Source organism: Apostichopus japonicus, chromosome 20, assembly GCF_037975245.1.
Source record: "Apostichopus japonicus isolate 1M-3 chromosome 20, ASM3797524v1, whole genome shotgun sequence".
Classification (NCBI taxonomy): domain Eukaryota; kingdom Metazoa; phylum Echinodermata; class Holothuroidea; order Aspidochirotida; family Stichopodidae; genus Apostichopus; species Apostichopus japonicus.
The window spans coordinates 23,817,761-23,836,632 of NC_092580.1; the positions used below are offsets into that span (position 1 = coordinate 23,817,761).

Genomic DNA, 18,872 nt, shown 5'->3' on the forward strand with positions numbered 1-18,872 from the left:
GATAAATGGTTATATAAAATAGATCTTTGGAATGAAATCCAGAGTTGTTCTTAATTATACATGGCATCCCCTTACTCCACCCAACTCCCTCCAGGACCTCTTTGTTTTTATTAAAAGAATTGTGTGAAGGGGCGGGGAAGGAGAATTTAAAAAGGGACTTTCATCCAAGTGATAACATTTTACAATATACAGGGAAAGGCCCATGTTCATCCACCAAGCCCCCGATGGTAAACATTTTTCAGGTCGTAAGTTTACGGCTTTGTCAACGTTTCACAGATGAAACAGTCTGAAGTTCGAAAGAAAATGTCGAAATTTGGACTTGTTCTTTTTAATTCGACTTTTCATAGCGAAAACCTTCCCAACAAAATGCAGAATTTGAGTTAATATTGCAGCCTTGAAAATGTGAGCACTGCATAATGAACGTGACCGACTTACGTTAACTGAATAATTCCTCGCAGTCTGACAATATGATAACAATTATGTAGGCCTATACATAAAATTTACTCACCAAAGGTTTGTAAGGTACAAATTTCTACACAATCCAACCTCAATTTTCCGGTTTCTGATTTGGTTATCGTTTGTCAGACATTATAAAGAGAACGCAACAATCCTAAAATGGAACCAGTCATTTATACCCGACACTCAGCTAAAAATAGAACTCACGTACGGAAAACTATTGTTTCACAAATGTTGCACGTTATAAACCTGAATATGTTTAATCGGAATACATTCCGTTTAGTCTTATTTTTGTATGTTTTTCTCAACTATGAAAACAAAACAACGACTTAAAACAAAAAACACATATTTTGTTAAACGCTAGTGGGAAAATATTATGGTAGAGCGAAACTTATGGTTCGAATTTTGTCAAAATGAAAACTTGTGAAAATGTAAGTGGGCCTGACGTTTCGATCCTAGCAGGATTTTAAAGTGAAAACTTCAAAGTTTATATGTCTCCCTCTATTCCCTACCTCTTTTACGGTATAACCTATTTTTAGAAAACACTTGTCGGAATATTTAAACTGACTTCGGTCATCCGATTAGTGTCACACAGCGCTAACACTCCTTGCAGCTACATCGCTACACATCGTACTTAAGCACGCACCAGTATTACTAACGGACGTTCAATCTAGTACTTAGTACTATAGTAGTGGAATTTAACAAGTTTCTCTTCCAAAGAACTAAGCAGTTTACGAACTAATCACGGATCATCTGTTAGGAGCTAAAAGTCAGGTAAATGATTTTAGTTTAATATTACTAACACTTTAATCTGTATATAGCCTAAAGTTTGTCCTTTTTCAAACGGAGTAATGCTAATAAGTTTTATAGAGTTATAACTTTAGCCTTTAGGGCACTGCCTCGCACCTTCACTACAGTCGGCCATAGTCCAAATGTTAGTACAACGTAACGTGATGATAATATAACACAGTATTGAGATCTATCCCATCCCCTTTACCCGACCTAGGTTCACCTCTCCAATTCCTCGCAAGGAGCACAGACATGAAGTTCGCCTACTTGAGTCTTCACAGAAAGATTACTAACTGTTTCAATTTACTAGCCTAACCGTAATACATCATAATAATGTACTTTTCCAAGGTTATAACTAATTAGCCCCAGCGACAATAGAACTAGCAGAAGGAATACACTTTGACCTCCACAGTAACCTTCTACAACAGAAACCATACACCTGTCTGCATCTAATGTCTATCTACACCGATCTCTGACAAGAACATTCAGTATGATGTCATTGATGATATCACAGTGTTATTTCTCAGTAACCCTGCCCTTTTTTTGTTAGGAGAGAATGTAAACAAGAGGACAGAGTAGGCTAAACTTCCTGTTTGGCCCATGTTTGGGCCTTACCAAAAGTATTTGAAATTGTATCTCTTATTATAATTAAGTCAGTAGTACTAGTACTAGTTCATAGCAACATGTAGTTTTGCAGTAGTTTTAAAGTAGTTAATAGTGTAGCCAGCAGACTTTAATATATAAATCATGAAGTCACCAACTTTAAATACACAGTTGCATCTTTTTTCTTTGTTGCTCACACACTATTGTGACAAATTGGTGGAGGAGCCTGCTGTGACAAATTGACAATATACATTGTTACTGTGCCGTAATCTTGGCTGAAATGTGGGCGGTTCAAATATATGAAATGAAAGAACTTTATAACTTAGACTATGTACATATTAAACCCGAAATGCCAGAACCCTAAATAGCAAAAGCAGTATGTTTAGCGTGACTGACTTTTCAAACAAACTTATTTAAGCATTATTAGCCTAAAGTTTCTTAATATATAGGCCCTAAGTTAAGCTAGTCTGGCTGCTATTGTAAGGCCTAATTTATTTAAGTTTTTATGAATGAATTAGCTTGCAGGTACTCGAAAGTGATGTTAGTATTAAAGACAAAGCCTGTACTGTAGGCAATAGGCACAAGTCCTGTTGACAGCTCCTAACTTTATAATAAACTAAAACATAGCATTTAAACATACCGTAGTAACAACAGCTGAACCAAACTGTCATAATTTACAAGCTATATGGTTTATTGAGAATTTGCTACTTTATGTTCACTTTGTAAAAGTTTATTTAATTATAACAGAAACGTCTAAAACCATCCAAACTTAAATAACATTTAGGACAAAAAAAAGGAGATTTACAAATTTTCCATAGCAAAAAATAGGCAGATCAGGGAAAATATGTATATTAGGCAATCCCAACTAACTGCTGTTAACTGCTGCAGAACACGATGGCATGAATATTTAACACTTACTAATATACAAAATATGTATATTAGGCAAGCCCAACTTACTGCTGTTAACTGCTGCAGAACACGATGGCATGAGTATTCAACACTTACTATTTTCCCATCTATAGAGAAAAGTGGATTCTCTCAACATTCCTAAATCCTGTCATAGATAAAAAAAAACTGTCCAGTTCTGATTGCAATTCAGAATGCTTTTAATTTTGCCAGGAGGCTAGCACATTAAATTGGGAGACAGTGTGAACTCGCCTTTTAAAGACGAGAAGAGTTGGCAGGTCTGTTCTAATGTAGGGTTGACAAATTTTCCAAACCTCTACTGACAAACTCTGTATAAATATGCAGTACTGTGCTAAACCTACTTGTTAGCCAAGAATGAACAATGCGACTTCTCTACTGACTATTAGAGATACGACATCACAAAATGCAGCATTGAGCAGTTAAGTCAAAAATCTTACTGGCAGTCGGGCATCACAAGTAGGATCCCAATGACATACAAAAAAAAAACAGAACATGTACTTTTCCAAAACAGTGAAATTTAATAGAAAAAACATCAATTTTTGGCATTCCTCATTGACTGAATGGAAACATTGCACACTCTTATCGACCGTGTAGATTTCAGATTATGAAAGCAAATTGCAGTCAGAGAGATTGATTTATTCTCACTCGTAAGTTAGATTGGAGCCATTGTGTGCCACTGATGGCACAGATTGGCACTGCAGAGTGTCACTGCAGTGTGTCACTGCATGGCACTGCACAGTGTCATAGGGAAGACATTCCATGGGGTCTCTAATATGACACTGGCAGTACACATGTTCATGCATTGGAAGCACCTGTGGTTGACCTCAGTAGGTCAGACATGTGGGGAACTAGTAACTCCACCCTGTTTTGATTAAGAATGACTGTCAGATCAGAACTGTCCCTACTGTACATGTGTGAGCAACTTCCATGAGAATACTGTGAAGTTGTTGTCTTTGTTAAGCGTATGCTGTTGTTTGCAGACATATAGGGACCGAATTCTGTATCTTTTATCTTCAAAAGTGGTTTGTTGCTACACAGCCATAGGTAATATATAAAGCAGGTCTTGTACTTGTACTGTTGTTTTATTTAAAGTGGTAGTGATAGCCCACCATAAATAGATCACTCTGTTTTGTGTTGATCTCTCTGTGTGAAAACTAGTGTACATAATAACCTTGTACAGTATGTAAATATGGACTTTGGGCATATTATTGTGCTCATGAAGTTTGTAAAGGCAGTGCTATGGGAAGCAGTCTCTTGTTCAATTTTACCGACTGCTTTCATGCTGTACTACTTACTAGGAAGTTTATGAACTGTCAGAAATTTTTGGTGAGAATGAAAAACATCAGGCAAACAATAGGAAACAATTAAAGTGACAAAGAGCATGGGTGGGTCGGTGAGAATTTGTAGATTACTTATTTATTTGTTTAATAGATCTACATGATATATCTCTGAATAATGCTGTTTATGCTGGTTATGTTAGTTGTGTATATTAGTAACATCACCATGCAATACAATCCACATGTACTATAAGTATGAGTTCCAGAGCTCTCAGTCAAAACACTCAAAAGTCATGAGGCTCACCAAATTACACAGATCTATCGTTTGACTGGTCTACATAGCTTAAGATTTTTCTTATCAAATTTTACTTTAATATGGAATTGTTATTTGGTAAGTGTTCTGACTTGGTGTTACAACATGGTTTGTCAATATACCGTACACGTGGTTCTGTATCATGGTAGTACCACGGCATAGATGGAGCTAACCCCCCCCCCCCCCCTTTTTCTTTTTTTTGTTGCAAGCTTATGGTAAGAGGTTGACATTTCTCTTTATTCTTGCACTGCTATGCATGTTACTGTATTCCATCAAGAAGTGATTAATTGCCCACAGGTGCAGCAGGTAACCAAAGTTGGTGTTATTCACACCCACTAACTTCAAGTTGATTTACCACCGCCCAGTGATATGTACATTAACATCGAAATGATAAATATCTCCAGGTAACACAGCCTTACCTCGCCCTTTGCCCCTTAGATACCATGAAAAACAGCTTGTTATAAGTAAACTCAAATATTTATACAGCTCAACTTAAATGTATAGAAACATAACTAAGTGACGACAATACACACACACCACACCACACACATTGCAGATCTCTTGTATACCTGACTGTACACTACTACCTGTCTGTGGTGATACTGTAGGCTACTGTTTGCAAGTTCAGTACTTCCTCTTACAGATTTTGTTTAAATTTCTTCGATACAAGGCCTATGTATGTACAGTACTGTACACGTCTACCCAAGCAGTATAAGGAGAGAGGTTAGCCAAAAATGGTACACAAAGCCATAGAAGAGCTGATTTTGATAAACTGTTGATGCATGAAAAAGACCACAATGGCTTTCAATGTCCCTACAGATTACTGTTTTTACCACTTCTCTGTACCTGAGTGCAAATAACAGACTTTGTTGAAATCTTCCCTTCTTGGAAACTAAAACTTTTCAAGCTTTGTCATTACTTGGCAGGCCTGATTAATTATATTACCCATGTATTTTTTGTTGAAGTTAAAGTCCTTTAATAACCGTTTCAAAGTTATTCCCCACATCATATGGCCATACATAATAGTTGAAATTGCAGGTGGCTGGGGTTAATGATATAAGCTTGTTCAAGCCTTGTACAGTATGGTTTAAAGTTGACCAATTTTCCTGTTATTTTCAACTAATATGAGGTCGACTGGTGGAGTAAGTAATTTGATCATGATGCCTTTCATGATCAAGTCAGACATGACAGGATTTCAAGAGAATGTTGCTCTGAAGTAAAAAATGTCATTTTAAAACTGTGGGGAGAAAAAGACTATTAGTTATAGCCTGGTAACCCAGTCAACTAAAGCAAATAGAATGTGAATAGGTTTCACTTACCCCTTATCTCAGAACTTGTTTTGCCTATCAACCAGCCTAAGCTCTGACTTTTCTGCACAACTGTACTGGACATGTTGCAATATAAGTATAAAGAACACAATGGAAAGCAAATTTCTCTGTTAAGGGCCTTTCTTGTTTCACATGTGTTTACATGGAAAATGTATGTAGTTGAGCTAGATTAAATACTTAAATGCAGTAATATGAAAGGCCTTCATCGCATTACAGGTTATTTGTGATTCTAACGGTTTCCCTTTAATATAAATGTGTATAGAAAAGTAACTAGTGTAAAGTGCATGCATGCATGCAGTTTGTTTCCGGGTGGTTGTTAGGGTGTAACCATAATAGTGAGAAATACAGTAAGTGTAAATATTGTTTTGTTGTTTATGAGGTTTCTATACACGTAATACACGATGCTGTAATTTACTTCGCAACTCGCTTACCTGTCTCCTCACAACCACAGCACCATCTTAGCACAAAAAAAGTCAAACAAGATACAAACATTGTCGCTGAGTTCTTTCAAATCTCTTGCATTAACATGTATGTACATTACTGCTGTATGACCATTACAAAGCTATAGACTTGTAAACTTCAAGACACACATATAACATTAATTTCCCACCAAATGTTAGAAAACCAAAACCTGCACTTTAATTTGTAAACTTTTATTTGCTTCAGCAGAGTAATGGTTTGCAAAAGTTTGTTTGTTGTAACTTAGTTTCTCAGAAATAACCAATACCTGCCTGGAAATAACAAACCCGGTCGCACGATAGGATTTGGTCTGGAATGACTGAACAGGTTTATGGGACCGAGTAAACAACAACAAAGCTACTGTAGCCTAACTACTGTAGTAACTAGTTAATCCACTTCCTGCAAAAATCATGACTCCCCAAAAAATACTGTGGGAATTTTGTTAAATTGTATGAGTGGTAGTCTTCATATATACCTTGAAAGAGATTTCCCGGTACTTGTTGGCATTTTGGAGGGAGGGAAGGGAAGTCTGTGTAGGTTGATGTGGTTTAATAAACCAGCAGTTTATAAATATTGGTTATGATCTGCAGAAGCTTGGTACAGTTCTAGAAAAATCTTTCAAACCTTAGTATGTAATTTATACAGTATTTTCAATCTGGTTGGGTAAACTACTGTAATATGAAAATCCCAATTACTCCTTATTTTACATAATTTATCTTATTTTTAAATGGGCCTCTCCAATGGTGAACAAAGTCAACTGAGGGTACTGTCATAGAGGTCCTATCTGTTTCCATGGTAATTGACAAGCTGTTGTTATGAGTTTTAGTGCCAGAAACATCAGCAGTATCATGGCTGTCACATGCTATTGTTCACTTGGAGTGTTTGTTGAAATTGTTGGTCTGTAAATATTAAAGAAGAAATCGCCTGGAAAATGTGTCCGGAGTCAAACGTTTTCATATGACAGTTTTACGCACCTTGACTGTGTTTTCGAAAACATTTTTTTCGTTCGGTGAAACTATACAAGTAGAAACTTGAACCTAGCCAATCACCCAGTGCATCTGTATAATATATGCGTATTTCTTGTTACTCTGATTCAGAGATTTTGAAACCCTAATTGTGATCAGGCCCATGAACAACTGTATGACAGCACCTATCGGGGAAATGCTGCCAGAGAGCTCCATTATTCCATCTGCTGTGTACATGGTAGAGAGCAGCCACAGTAGATATACAGTAAGCTGTGAAAATGTGAATTGATTCATTTGCAGCTTTAAGAAGAATATACTGTACTTTGTTTTGTTTTACATATTCACAGGACAGAAATCACTAAACTTCCAACCAAAATGGCCTCCATAAGAAAGAAGCTTGTCATCGTAGGAGATGGTGCTTGTGGTAAAACCTGTTTACTCATCGTCTTCAGTAAGGACCAGTTCCCAGAAGTCTACGTACCAACTGTGTTCGAGAACTATGTGGCTGATATAGAAGTTGATGGCAAACAGGTACAGTAGTAGTACTGGTGATCCAGTGGTTTTATTCACATCAATAGTTAATATAAGGATTAGAACATTTCTCTCAGTTGTACCATACTTAAAATAGGGTTCTGTTCAAAGGTCATTAGATATAACTAAACAAAGAAAACCTCCTTGATGTCTTCCCCTACGAGATATTTAATCAGTGGGTCGTTAAAGATTCCATCGGATTCTGAAAACTTCATCATCAACCAGTGGTTTTTTACTATCAGCATGCAACTGGAATTTTTGTAAATGTGGGACCTGTCTGTCTGGAGTATTTGACATCAAAGTTGACCTAACTTCTTTAAAGGGAAGTGAATAAAATGGATTGTGAAAAGGTAGTTTTAGTATCAGTTCAATATTAAATATTACTTAAAGTCCTTTGCAAACAGCTGGCATAGGTAAATTTATGTCATTATTTTGATAATGGGGTAAACCAGAAATGATTATCTCCATGGAAACCGTGTCCCACCACCAAAGTCCTGCATGGTACTGCTGCTTTGAACACAAAGCCTTATGGGCCATTCCACACCAAGTGGTCCCAACATGGCAAAATTAGAAAGGGTTATAAGTTGTCTCTCTTCGTGTATTATGTAAAGTAAGTAGGTTAGACTTTCATAAACGGTTAAAGTTTTCTTCTTCCGATTTCTCAATATTGGGTTATAGCAATGAGTATCAATCTCAAACTGTAGGCACATTCATGGTGCATTATCAAATAATAATTGAAAGTAGAAAAAATCCTTAAATGAAAGGAAAGTCCAAGCTTTCTTTTAATGTGGCAGTTAAATGCACTCTGCTAATTTATCTAATAACACAATTTAACAAATTTCCTTTATTACTGGTAACACAGATTATGTTAAAAATGCCACACTCTGGCTGTGACTTATGTGACAAAAATAGAAGGGAATGTTTTCCTCCAATAATATATAGTGTGTGAGAGCAAAGTGAGCTACAATTGTAAAGGTAGCTATAAAGGTTGATCTATAATACCACCACTTTTGATCAATGTAACAAGCTTTAACAAATTTAGGGACTCCGGAAGTGTGTGACTTACGTGACGTCACGTAAGTCACAAGGGGAAGTGTGACTTACGTGACAAGTTCATTCTCAACACTTTCACACAGTTTTGATGTCTTCTATACTATAACAGGTTTATAACACCTTCCTATTTATCAAAGATACCTTCTCAGTTCTAAATGCAGGAACAACATTTATAATGTGAAGTAAAATTGAAAGGTTACATAAGTGAATTGCAAAAAATGGCTCAAACAGCTCAAACTTAAAGTCTCATGACGTGCTTGCCAAATTTAAACTTCAACTTTTCCAGCTTACTGCACTGAAGGCTCAGTGAAAATGACACCCTTCTATGCAGTTTCAATCAATATTCATTATTTTTATTTGTTTCTATGTCGATAAACAACAGATTTCTTAACGAGTCCATAGATTCTACAAACTTCTATCAAAATTTGCAAGCCCTGCCCGACAGATCATGCGCCAATTAAATCTCTCTGTTTTGTATACAATGGTTATGCCTAGGACTACTTTCACTTTTGTGGCTCTCCTGTGGTAGGTTTGTTCTTTTGTTCATTCTCTTGAATAGTATCTTTCTGTCGGTCTTACTGATGTAGCTTGCAAAATTGTATCATTTCCTTCCATTGCAATGAATAAACAGGTAATTTCAAGAGTTTCCTCCGTTAATTGGGTAAAAAAAGTGGACGATAAGAGTATAAGTAAAGTAGGTTACATTTGTGTAATGAATGTGCTGATATGGGCGGTTGCAGTGACTTTTACAGTAAATCGTTCGCGCCATACGGGCAACAGAAAATAAATTCTTTTGTTTGATTGCGACAGTTTTTCTCCATTAAACCCCCATGGTCAGAGTGCATTTAGAAGTTAAGAAACATTGAATCTGCTTCGGAACTTTGTTTTCCGAATTTCATCAGCAAACACATATTGTATTGAGACTTTAAGTTCTTTAAATGTGAATTGCAGTCTACCCCTGAACTGCACAAGGTGCTTCAGGGGGTAAAATTTGTTTTAATAATGTTTTCGGGCTAGTAGGAGATTTTATCTACCGTAAGAGGCCATTTCCACGTTGTGGTGGTGGCAGGCACCATATTTGTAACCTTTCCTGGGTACAGTACATCATCATATTTTACAACAACCCAGTCATCTACCTTAATATGAGAGGTCAGAGCTGGAAGTACAACATAAGTAACTGACATTAGTGGATCTCCTTCAGTATCTAATGCGGTTTTCCACATACACATCTTGCCACCTTCTGCCTTTACCACATGGATTTATATGGATTAATTATTTTAATCCAAATTCCCAAAAGTGACTAAAATGTTACCAAAAAGCTTTAAATTATAACCAAAAATGTAGAAATGCAAGTATTCTGTATTAACTAGTCTAGAAAAACTTGTTTACTCCTAATTAAGAAACTATTTAGCTACTGTAGCACTTAAACTAAGATATTTTGCAAAACTAGTCTATAGGACTTTTTATGTACAAGTGAACTTCTAGATTCTATTTTTATGTGGAATTAACCCCTCCCCTTCCCCCAATCTCAATGTAATGAACTTGTAAACATGTCCTTAGCATGTGTTACTTTGTATCTTTGGAAACTGTGAGAAGAAACTGAGCAGTTTCACACGTGTGACTTACGTGACAATTTTTTGTGACTTACGTGACGTCGCTAATTTGCATATGAATACTGGTATAAAGCGCATATCAATTAAATTTTACCTTGAAGTTATTCCTCAATGTGTCCTTTTCAGATATAATAGGCAACTTAGCAGATTTCTCTCAATACTTCACAGGATTTATTGATTTCCTTCAAAAAGTTGAAATTCTTCATTTTTCTGCGTGACTTACGTGACACAAGTTGAGGGCGCTATAATTCGCAATGGGAGAGCATTAACGTTTTGCAGTGGTGACAGAATTTATTGTGGGTATTCAAAGTTCAGGAATGATAGGCATATGACTTAACGCTAGACTTGCACTGAACTGGAGATTGAAAACAAGTGTAAAATGTCTCTCTGATTTGTGACTTACGTGACGTGGAATGGCCCTTATGGTTAAAAACTTAAAATCAGCTTACAGTGTGGTGCACATGTAGGATGTACAATTTGACCATTGACGGCGTTTCTCTTCCTCGCGTTAGGGTTCATTGCCTGAAAATTACAGATCTGGATATCTATAGAGTGAATGAAAGCTACAAGTTTTTCAATCTTTTACTTCCGATACGGTACACATTTACAAGTACTGCATACCGGATGAACTGTGTATGTACCTTGCTCTGGTATTCACACTCATTTGTTTACAAATTCCAATACAAGAATCACACAGTTATCTATAGAGATATATATTCTTTTATTTCATCTGTGTACATTAAACACTACAATAAGTCAATGCCTGAGATCACAAAGAACTAGATCTCACTTCCTGAGGCCTCTTCTGTTATAGTTGGGTGGCTGTGAATTTGTTGACGATGAGTCAGTGTTTTCCAAATAATTCCAGGTTGTATTTTCACCTGGCTTGCCAGAACACAATTGACATAACACAGCAGAAGGTATTCTGCCCTTTTATGGGCAATCTGCCTATTTATTGATGGTGACATAGTAAATAACCTCATTGTGAATACAATGCCACTGGGTTACCATAGGAGCGTTGTAGAGTATTGTTGTACACAAACAGTGTCAGAACTCATGCTTATAAGGGGGAAAGTGAATATAGTATTATAGACAAAAATGTATCCCTTTTGTGATGTTTTATTGTATTTCTATGCCCAGGAATGTGTCATTAATAATGAAAAGTGACAGGATACAGTGGTTGTTGCTATGAAACACTGTGTTATGTAAGGAGGTGGATTTAGGTGAACAGAGAAAGATATTACAAGAGATTAGTGATGAATAATTAATCAGCTGGGATTAAAAAAAATCTTTTCTTTTTATTCCTCTCAAAGTCCATTTTGAAGTTGCTGTATAAGAGGGGAAAAAATTGATTCCTCTCTGGCAAAACAATAGTAGTGAATTATTTAGGGAGGGATTTGAAACATTGATTTCCTGTTCATTGGATTTACTTTCCAAAAATTAGAAGTTATTTCAAAGTTTGCCAATCTATCCAAATTATTACTAGTTGATCTACAGATGAAATAATTTTACAGACGTAATAAATAATGAAAACTTTCATATCAGAATTTCAATATCTCACCAAGTTACTTCATTAGTTGTTAATCATGATTTCAGACCATTGTGAGGCTTGATCGTAGATTTCATAATTTATATTAATTATGAAACCTTTAAATGTAGAACAAGGTTTGTTTACCTGTCAACTCTCAATCACATTTCATCTCGTTCAATTAGTGTAAACTGCAACAGTTAACTCGTTCAGGGCAATGCGAATCTTCAGCTCTGTACTCTTTTGTTACAGATTGAATCAGCATTTAATCTAATGGCTAGATGCAAAAAACATTTCAACTGAATGTCCCTTGTCATGTCTATATATGTCTTTTTTTCCTTCTTATTTTCAGGTTGAATTAGCATTGTGGGACACAGCCGGACAGGAAGACTACGACAGACTGCGACCGTTGTCATATCCAGACACAGATGTTATCCTCATGTGTTTCTCAATAGACAACCCAGACAGTTTAGAAAACATCCCAGAAAAATGGACCCCAGAGGTAAGCACTTGCAAAGTTTTGAATGGTCAAAAATCTTAGAATGTTCATGCCACATTACACGCTGTTAGTTGATAACATTTGTTTGCATGGTATAAGAAGATATTTGAATCTATATCTCACAAGTTTCTTGGAAAAGAATTAGAAGAATATGAACAGGAAGAACATTTGTCAGTTTAGGAGTTTGAATGGATGAAAGAATGAATGATTGGATGGATGGATGAATGGAAATTAGATGAATGAAAGAATGATGGAATGGATGGATGGAGGAATGAAAGAATGATGGAATGGATGGATGGAGGGATGAAAATTAGATGAATGAAAGAATGGATGGATGAAGAATGGATGGATGGATGATGAAATAATGGAGGAATGATTGAATGAATGGATGGGTGGATGAATGATTGAATGGATGGATGGGTGAATGAAGGAATGGTTCAGGTTGGATGAATGGATGATGAATGATTGGATGGATGAATGAATGGATGAATGAATGAATCAAAGAATGGATGAAGGAATGATTAGATGGATGAAGGAATGATTGGTGGGTCATTGGATGAAAGAATGGATGGATGGATGATGAATGAATGATAGAATGAATTGATGTGTGGATGAATGATTGAATGGATGGATGGATGAATGATTGGATGAATGAAAGAATGGATGAATGAATGTATGATGAATGAATGATTGAATGGATGGATGAAGGAATGGATGGATGAATGAATGAAAGATTGGATGAAGTATAGCTTGAACACAGTAGCATTAATTACAACGAGCAGTTCTGGTGGTTTTATTCAAGGAAGATGTTGAGGAAGTAATCAAATAAGCTATAAATAACGTCCGTACAGCATGGGTAGGGTACCTGACTAAGATACAAAGATCACAGATGATCATAGGGTGTGTATTTAACTCCAAAGGTCAATTAGTTTATTCTCAACACCCTGCCTGTCATCAGTGAATAGCGTTAACTAATAGCTGCCTGGTCTACTTATATCTGCATCTATAGACAAGGTGTGTTCATGTACATAATGTACATTATGATTTAAAATGAAAACTACTGTTTGTTCTGTAGTCCTTAGATAATCAGAGCTCTGTTCTTCGAACAAATTCTGTGAGCTTAGTCAACCATCAAGGAGTGTGTTTCTGTTTGACTTTCGTTTTGGATGAGTTATCTCTGCTGTTACCCTTAGAAAGTCGGCCAAACACATGCTTAAAGTCCCAGTGAACAATTTACTAATACAGGACATAACTTATATAGTTTAAGTTTCATGCGGCGTGTAATTGGAAAGTAAAATGGTCGTCTGCTTCACTCTAAAGGATCAAGATGTATATACTAGTTACCTACAGTATTGGCATCAAACAATTGTAAAGCATATAAGATTATTGAGGTACCTGTATTTATGGTAAAATCGTAGCGGTTAACTGGTTCTTTATCAAGGAGTTTATCAGAACCTACTGGAACACCAAGTCATGGTCATATAGTTTTGGAACAACTGTCAATTTGCTGGACTGGTACTCAACACCTCACATGGCTTTATTGCATGTGCTATCACATACAAAAAAAAAATGTAACATATCAAATACTTTCCATAGCATTTGTCTGTTACCTTTGAATGAGATTATTTGTATGAATTAAAACTGGTAGCATGCAAACCTAAAAGCCTCAACAATACTATCTGAACTACTGTTTATTTTGCTATGGGTAACTAAGGCTGAATGTTTGATTTTGTTGCCCCCTGTATAATACAGTAGGTGGTAGAACCGTTATTAATGTTTGGTTGACATTGGTGTTTGGAGTCACTGCTGAATTCCATTCTTACCTGTCTCCTCCCTATAACCACACTTTCCCATCTATCTGGTTCCAGCCCTGCAAAACCGATTAAATTAATACTCTCTTCTCTTCTCTTGTCATTTAGGTCAGACATTTCTGCCCAAACGTTCCAATTATCCTCGTCGGCAACAAGAAGGATCTCCGTCACGATCAAGGCACAATCAACGAACTACGTAACATGAAACAGACTCCAGTAAACCCAGAGGAAGGCAAGAGCATGGCCGAACAAATCAATGCGTACTCCTACCTAGAGTGCTCGGCCAAGAGCAACGAGGGGGTCCGAGAAGTCTTTGAGATGGCGACGAGAGCGGCATTGCAGAAGAGAAAGAGCCACCGAAGGAGGATGTGCAAGATTTTTTAGAGCAAATAAATGAAGGACTAAGCATTAAAGACAGACAGAACTTTCCTATTTATGATGTGGCTTTAGTATAACACAAAGCACTGAAAAGGGCATGGGTGCCAGGTGATGTTATTGTTCCAGGAAGATTTAAGTTTGGTAAAAAACCAAAGAAAGGACAAGACCAGAACAAAGAAGCACAAGGAATGAAGAGTGTGTTTGGGGTGGAGGGGGGAGGGGGAGGGATTGAGCAATTGTAGCACTTATGGAATAATGTCCTATTGTCTGTTGAAACATGATTCAATTATGAGATGATTTCTCAGTTGCTCATTGAGCTGGTTGAGAGCAGTCACAAGAGCAGTTTGGAGTTCTCACTGATGAAACAGGGAGAGAGAAGTCAGTTTGGGGGACAGAAAAGTCAAAGACAGAAAAGTTCTGTTTTAGTCTAAACCATAGCAATGTTACTTTTACAATAATAAGGTCAGTGTTGATTTTAAGAGTTCTAAGAGCATTTCTTGAATCAAAGAACAGGAAACTCTCTCAACACCATCATAGAACACCTTCTCAATGATTTCACTGACTGTGAATCAGAAGCTGTGGGAAATGATCGCCCTAGTAACGAAAGCAAACTATTCATAAAAACAGCATATTTGACATCTTAGTGGTCAGCCAACAATATCAGGCGTGTCCTGTCGTTAGTCCAGTTCCGGTGTGTGATCATCGGATGTTACAGTATTGTATTCAGTCATTGCTAAGCTATTCCTGTGATATTACCACTGGAAGCCATCACCAAATGAATTGCGTTTAGCAGTCCCAAGTATTCAATGTGTAACGCTCCAATAAATCAGAATAATAGAGGCTCTCCCGAAACCTCTGTGTGTGTGTGTTAGAATGCTACTACTTGGTACATCCTGGTAACCTGCTAAATCTAGCTGCAACGTAATCAGTCTGAATCATACCATGAAAATAATTGAGTTTCCTCTCGGCATTTGCTAAATTTCCTGTTCTTGGAAGGCAAGACGAAGGCTGCTGCCTAGAGTGAGTGAGTCTGTTCACGAAGAGTGGTGATATCATTTGTGTCTTATAACTCAAATAATATGCAGTTAAAGCAGCTTAAGTCTAGTCACTGACTCATTCCTGGTTTTTTTATTTTTTTTTTAATTTTCACCATGATGAAGACAAAAACACATCACTCTTCCCTGTGATGCCACATTTGTAAAGAAAGGCAGTAATGGGGAAAATCAACTTAAAAGCACAAGGTGCTATTCATGGATGCTGAGGGGGGGGGGGGTGTTTGATGTCAACATATGTTGTGTTACAGTATGGTTCGATCAGAGGGAGGGTGGGGCAGAGATGAGGTAAGAGGAAGGGGTTACAAAATACAGAATGGAGATGTGTGAGAAATAGGAGGAACTAGCTAAGTTTGATAGTGAGAGGGGAAAAACCAGGGTATTGATGGTGTACAGTGTGAGAAATACCAGTTAGTGCCTTTCAAAGTTTGCTGGAGACTCTGACAGAAAGCAATGCCTTGCCTTGTTTTGGAACCTGAAAAGTTCACTTGTATATTTTCCAAATTTTGAGCTCTTTCAGGAAGTCGATAAACGTCCTTAATTTACCGTAATCTCAATCTTTAAATTTGACAATTCTTGACATATATATTTTAATGACTAAAGTTTTTATTATTTAAACAATGTTTTTGTGTTCTATGCAAATTTGAATGAATATCAAATCAGTTTTAATTGATTTGATGCCAAAAGCACAAGTTTCAGGTTTTATATGTTGTTGGAAGAGAAAAAAAAACCTGTCATAACCCACTTAACACATATCTTTGGATAGCATTTGTGTTTTTCAAGTACAAATTTTTGTAGCTTCATAGCATGAAATTACATAATTTTGTGGTGTGTGACACTTTTTTGTTTGTATCATATCTAGGTCCAACTTGCTGGTCTCGTTGTCACTGAATTTAAAATTCAATATGGTTAACGACATTGATGTATGCACGGGACTACAGTAATTCTACAATAATCACTCCCAATACATTATGCATGTCGATGCTTATATTTCCATAGAGAGGAAGAACCTTCCAGTGTATAATAATAATTCAATATTTTTATTTTTTCCATTCAGCCTATAATTTCAGACAGGAAGATACAAGTCTTCAAGTGCCTTACTCGGCCGCCAACAATAACATACATTTATTGATTTACTCAGAATTGTATCCTTTATTATGATTAGTCTGCAGGGAATAACTTTGTACAGAATATTGTTTTGATGGTATATATCATTAATAAAAAAAAATGAATTCTTATATAGGTGTCTTTGTAATTAATTTGTAATGTGTCATGTTTTGTTTATAGAGCAGCTGGGTATATATATATATATATATATATATATATATATATATATATGATATATATATGTGTGATATATATATATGATATATATATATATATATACATATATATATATATATATGATATATATATATATACATATATATATATGATATATATATATATATATATATATTGTAGGTTTGTTCATAGAGCAGCTGGTTATAAATAAAATACTGCAGGTTTGTATACAGAGCAGCTGGTTATATATTAACAAAATACTGTAGGTTTGTTTATAGAGCAGCTGGTTATATATAAATAAAATACTGTAGGTTTGTTTATTGAGCAGCTGGCTATATAGATATGTAAAAAATACTGTAGGAACACAAATTGGAAGAACATTCAAACTAAGCATAAGATAAATTCTCATTTCTAAGCCTATTTCCGACACAACACTTAAAACAGACAGGCTGTGTTTGCAGCATTTGAGGCACAAGTTTCATGGTCTAAAATTATGAAAACATCTAGGACTTGATGACAACTTAAGCCTTTCAGTCAATGAGCATGGACTTGTCATCATTGTCACAATTAATTCTTATCATCTGATCTCTAAATTTTAAACAAATTTCATTAGTTCTAAATTACTACATTTAAACAGTATTACTAAGCTTTGCCACCCACTAGCCATAAGACACAACATTCGTGTTTCCTTAAAAGTTTTATAGACACAAAATCAAACATGGGCAGATCAAATACATTGCCTTGAAGTGTTCACAGAACCCTAGGCACTGTAGCATTTGTTTATTTTATAATTAGTTTATAAGCAATTAAGCTGCCTGAATAATAAAATTTTCAAGAAGCTATGCTATATCTGATACTAGGCTGAAAAAGTCCTAATTCATGAAGTATTGGAGTGTATTATTGATTTTTGGGTAAAAAGGGCTGTATGTCGATATCGCTAATTTTTATCGTGTTTGGGGCTACTTCTTCATCAAAATTCCTACTAATCCTACACTTTGGTTCTCCTTTGTGATAGGTGATTTCAAAATGAAGCAAACTGCTGTGAAATTAGAGTGTACATAATCTGTTAATGGGTGGGGGGGGGGAGGGGGGGTTACCGGAAAGCCTGTGAACATTAAAACCTAATTCCAAAAACACTTCTGATGTAAGAAACAGCGTTGTGCTAAAAACATAACCTCCTCCTTGCCCCCCCCCCCTCCCCAGCCTTCATCTCACTTCAGAGGATGTTAGAAATAAAGACAACAATTATTAATAAAGTCTCTCTCATTTATATTTTTCCAGTATTTAAGACTTTTCAAATATCTTTATTAAAGTGGATAGAGATATAATAACACATTTTTTGGTACAGTAGGTTCATTTTCATCAAATTTTCTCAAGATTCATAACCTTCAATGTAATGAGATGGTGAACTTGTTACTAAAGTATAAATTGATCATCCTTTTGAAAAAGAAATTAAAATAGGTTAATTTTTAAGTTTGTGAAGTAAACTTGATATTTTTTGTTCACTTATCATATAGCATTTCTTAATATGAGTCAACTATTTATTTAAATTTGATTCTTGATAAGTTAACATTGAAAAAAATGAATGTTGTTCTTATAAAAAAAATTGGCATGGTATTCAGCAGAAACTTTGACAAGTTTGCAGTAAGAGGAAACCTTTACAATTTACACAGGGACATTTAAGAACTATTCTGCTGTTAATATGAGCCAACAATTTATTTCTTATTTCCCATGAGAGAATTGGCTCTGATCTCAGGGCATGGGATATCTTTTCGGGGGTGAAGAAATCAGATAATACATCGTAAAGGTGGCGGACAGATGCAGCAAAGGGGGTGCAGGTGGGGTAGGGAGGGACTGAAGGGTCATCATCAGAATGAACAGACACCCCCCCCACAACCCCCATCCCTCAAATCTTTTACAATTATATTTCAAATGGCAAAATCAAGTGCTCACTTTCCCCCTTAATATAAAACTTCTGCGACTTACATTACTGAAATATATGACGA

At 36.0% G+C, this 18,872-nt stretch overlaps 1 protein-coding gene across 1 annotated transcript; it reads left to right on the plus strand.

Moving 5' to 3' along the window:
* The first annotated feature begins 1,040 nt into the window (after nucleotides 1–1,040).
* Nucleotides 1,041–16,820, plus strand: LOC139962241 (ras-like GTP-binding protein RHO). Its single transcript, XM_071962285.1, has 4 exons — nucleotides 1,041–1,230; nucleotides 7,465–7,648; nucleotides 12,195–12,344; nucleotides 14,261–16,820. Exons 2-4 carry the CDS (start codon nucleotides 7,493–7,495, stop codon nucleotides 14,534–14,536), a joined length of 582 nt encoding a protein of 193 aa, XP_071818386.1. The 5' UTR covers nucleotides 1,041–1,230; nucleotides 7,465–7,492; the 3' UTR covers nucleotides 14,537–16,820.
* The last annotated feature ends 2,052 nt before the right edge of the window (nucleotides 16,821–18,872 follow it).

Coding starts and splice junctions, on each gene's coding strand:
- LOC139962241 (XM_071962285.1), top strand. CDS start 7,493: ATGGCCTCCATAAGAAAGAAGCTTGTCATCGTAGGAGATGGTGCTTGT. Junction 7,649..12,194: donor TAGAAGTTGATGGCAAACAG/GTACAGTAGTAG, acceptor TCTTATTTTCAG/GTTGAATTAGCATTGTGGGA. Junction 12,345..14,260: donor CAGAAAAATGGACCCCAGAG/GTAAGCACTTGC, acceptor CTTGTCATTTAG/GTCAGACATTTCTGCCCAAA.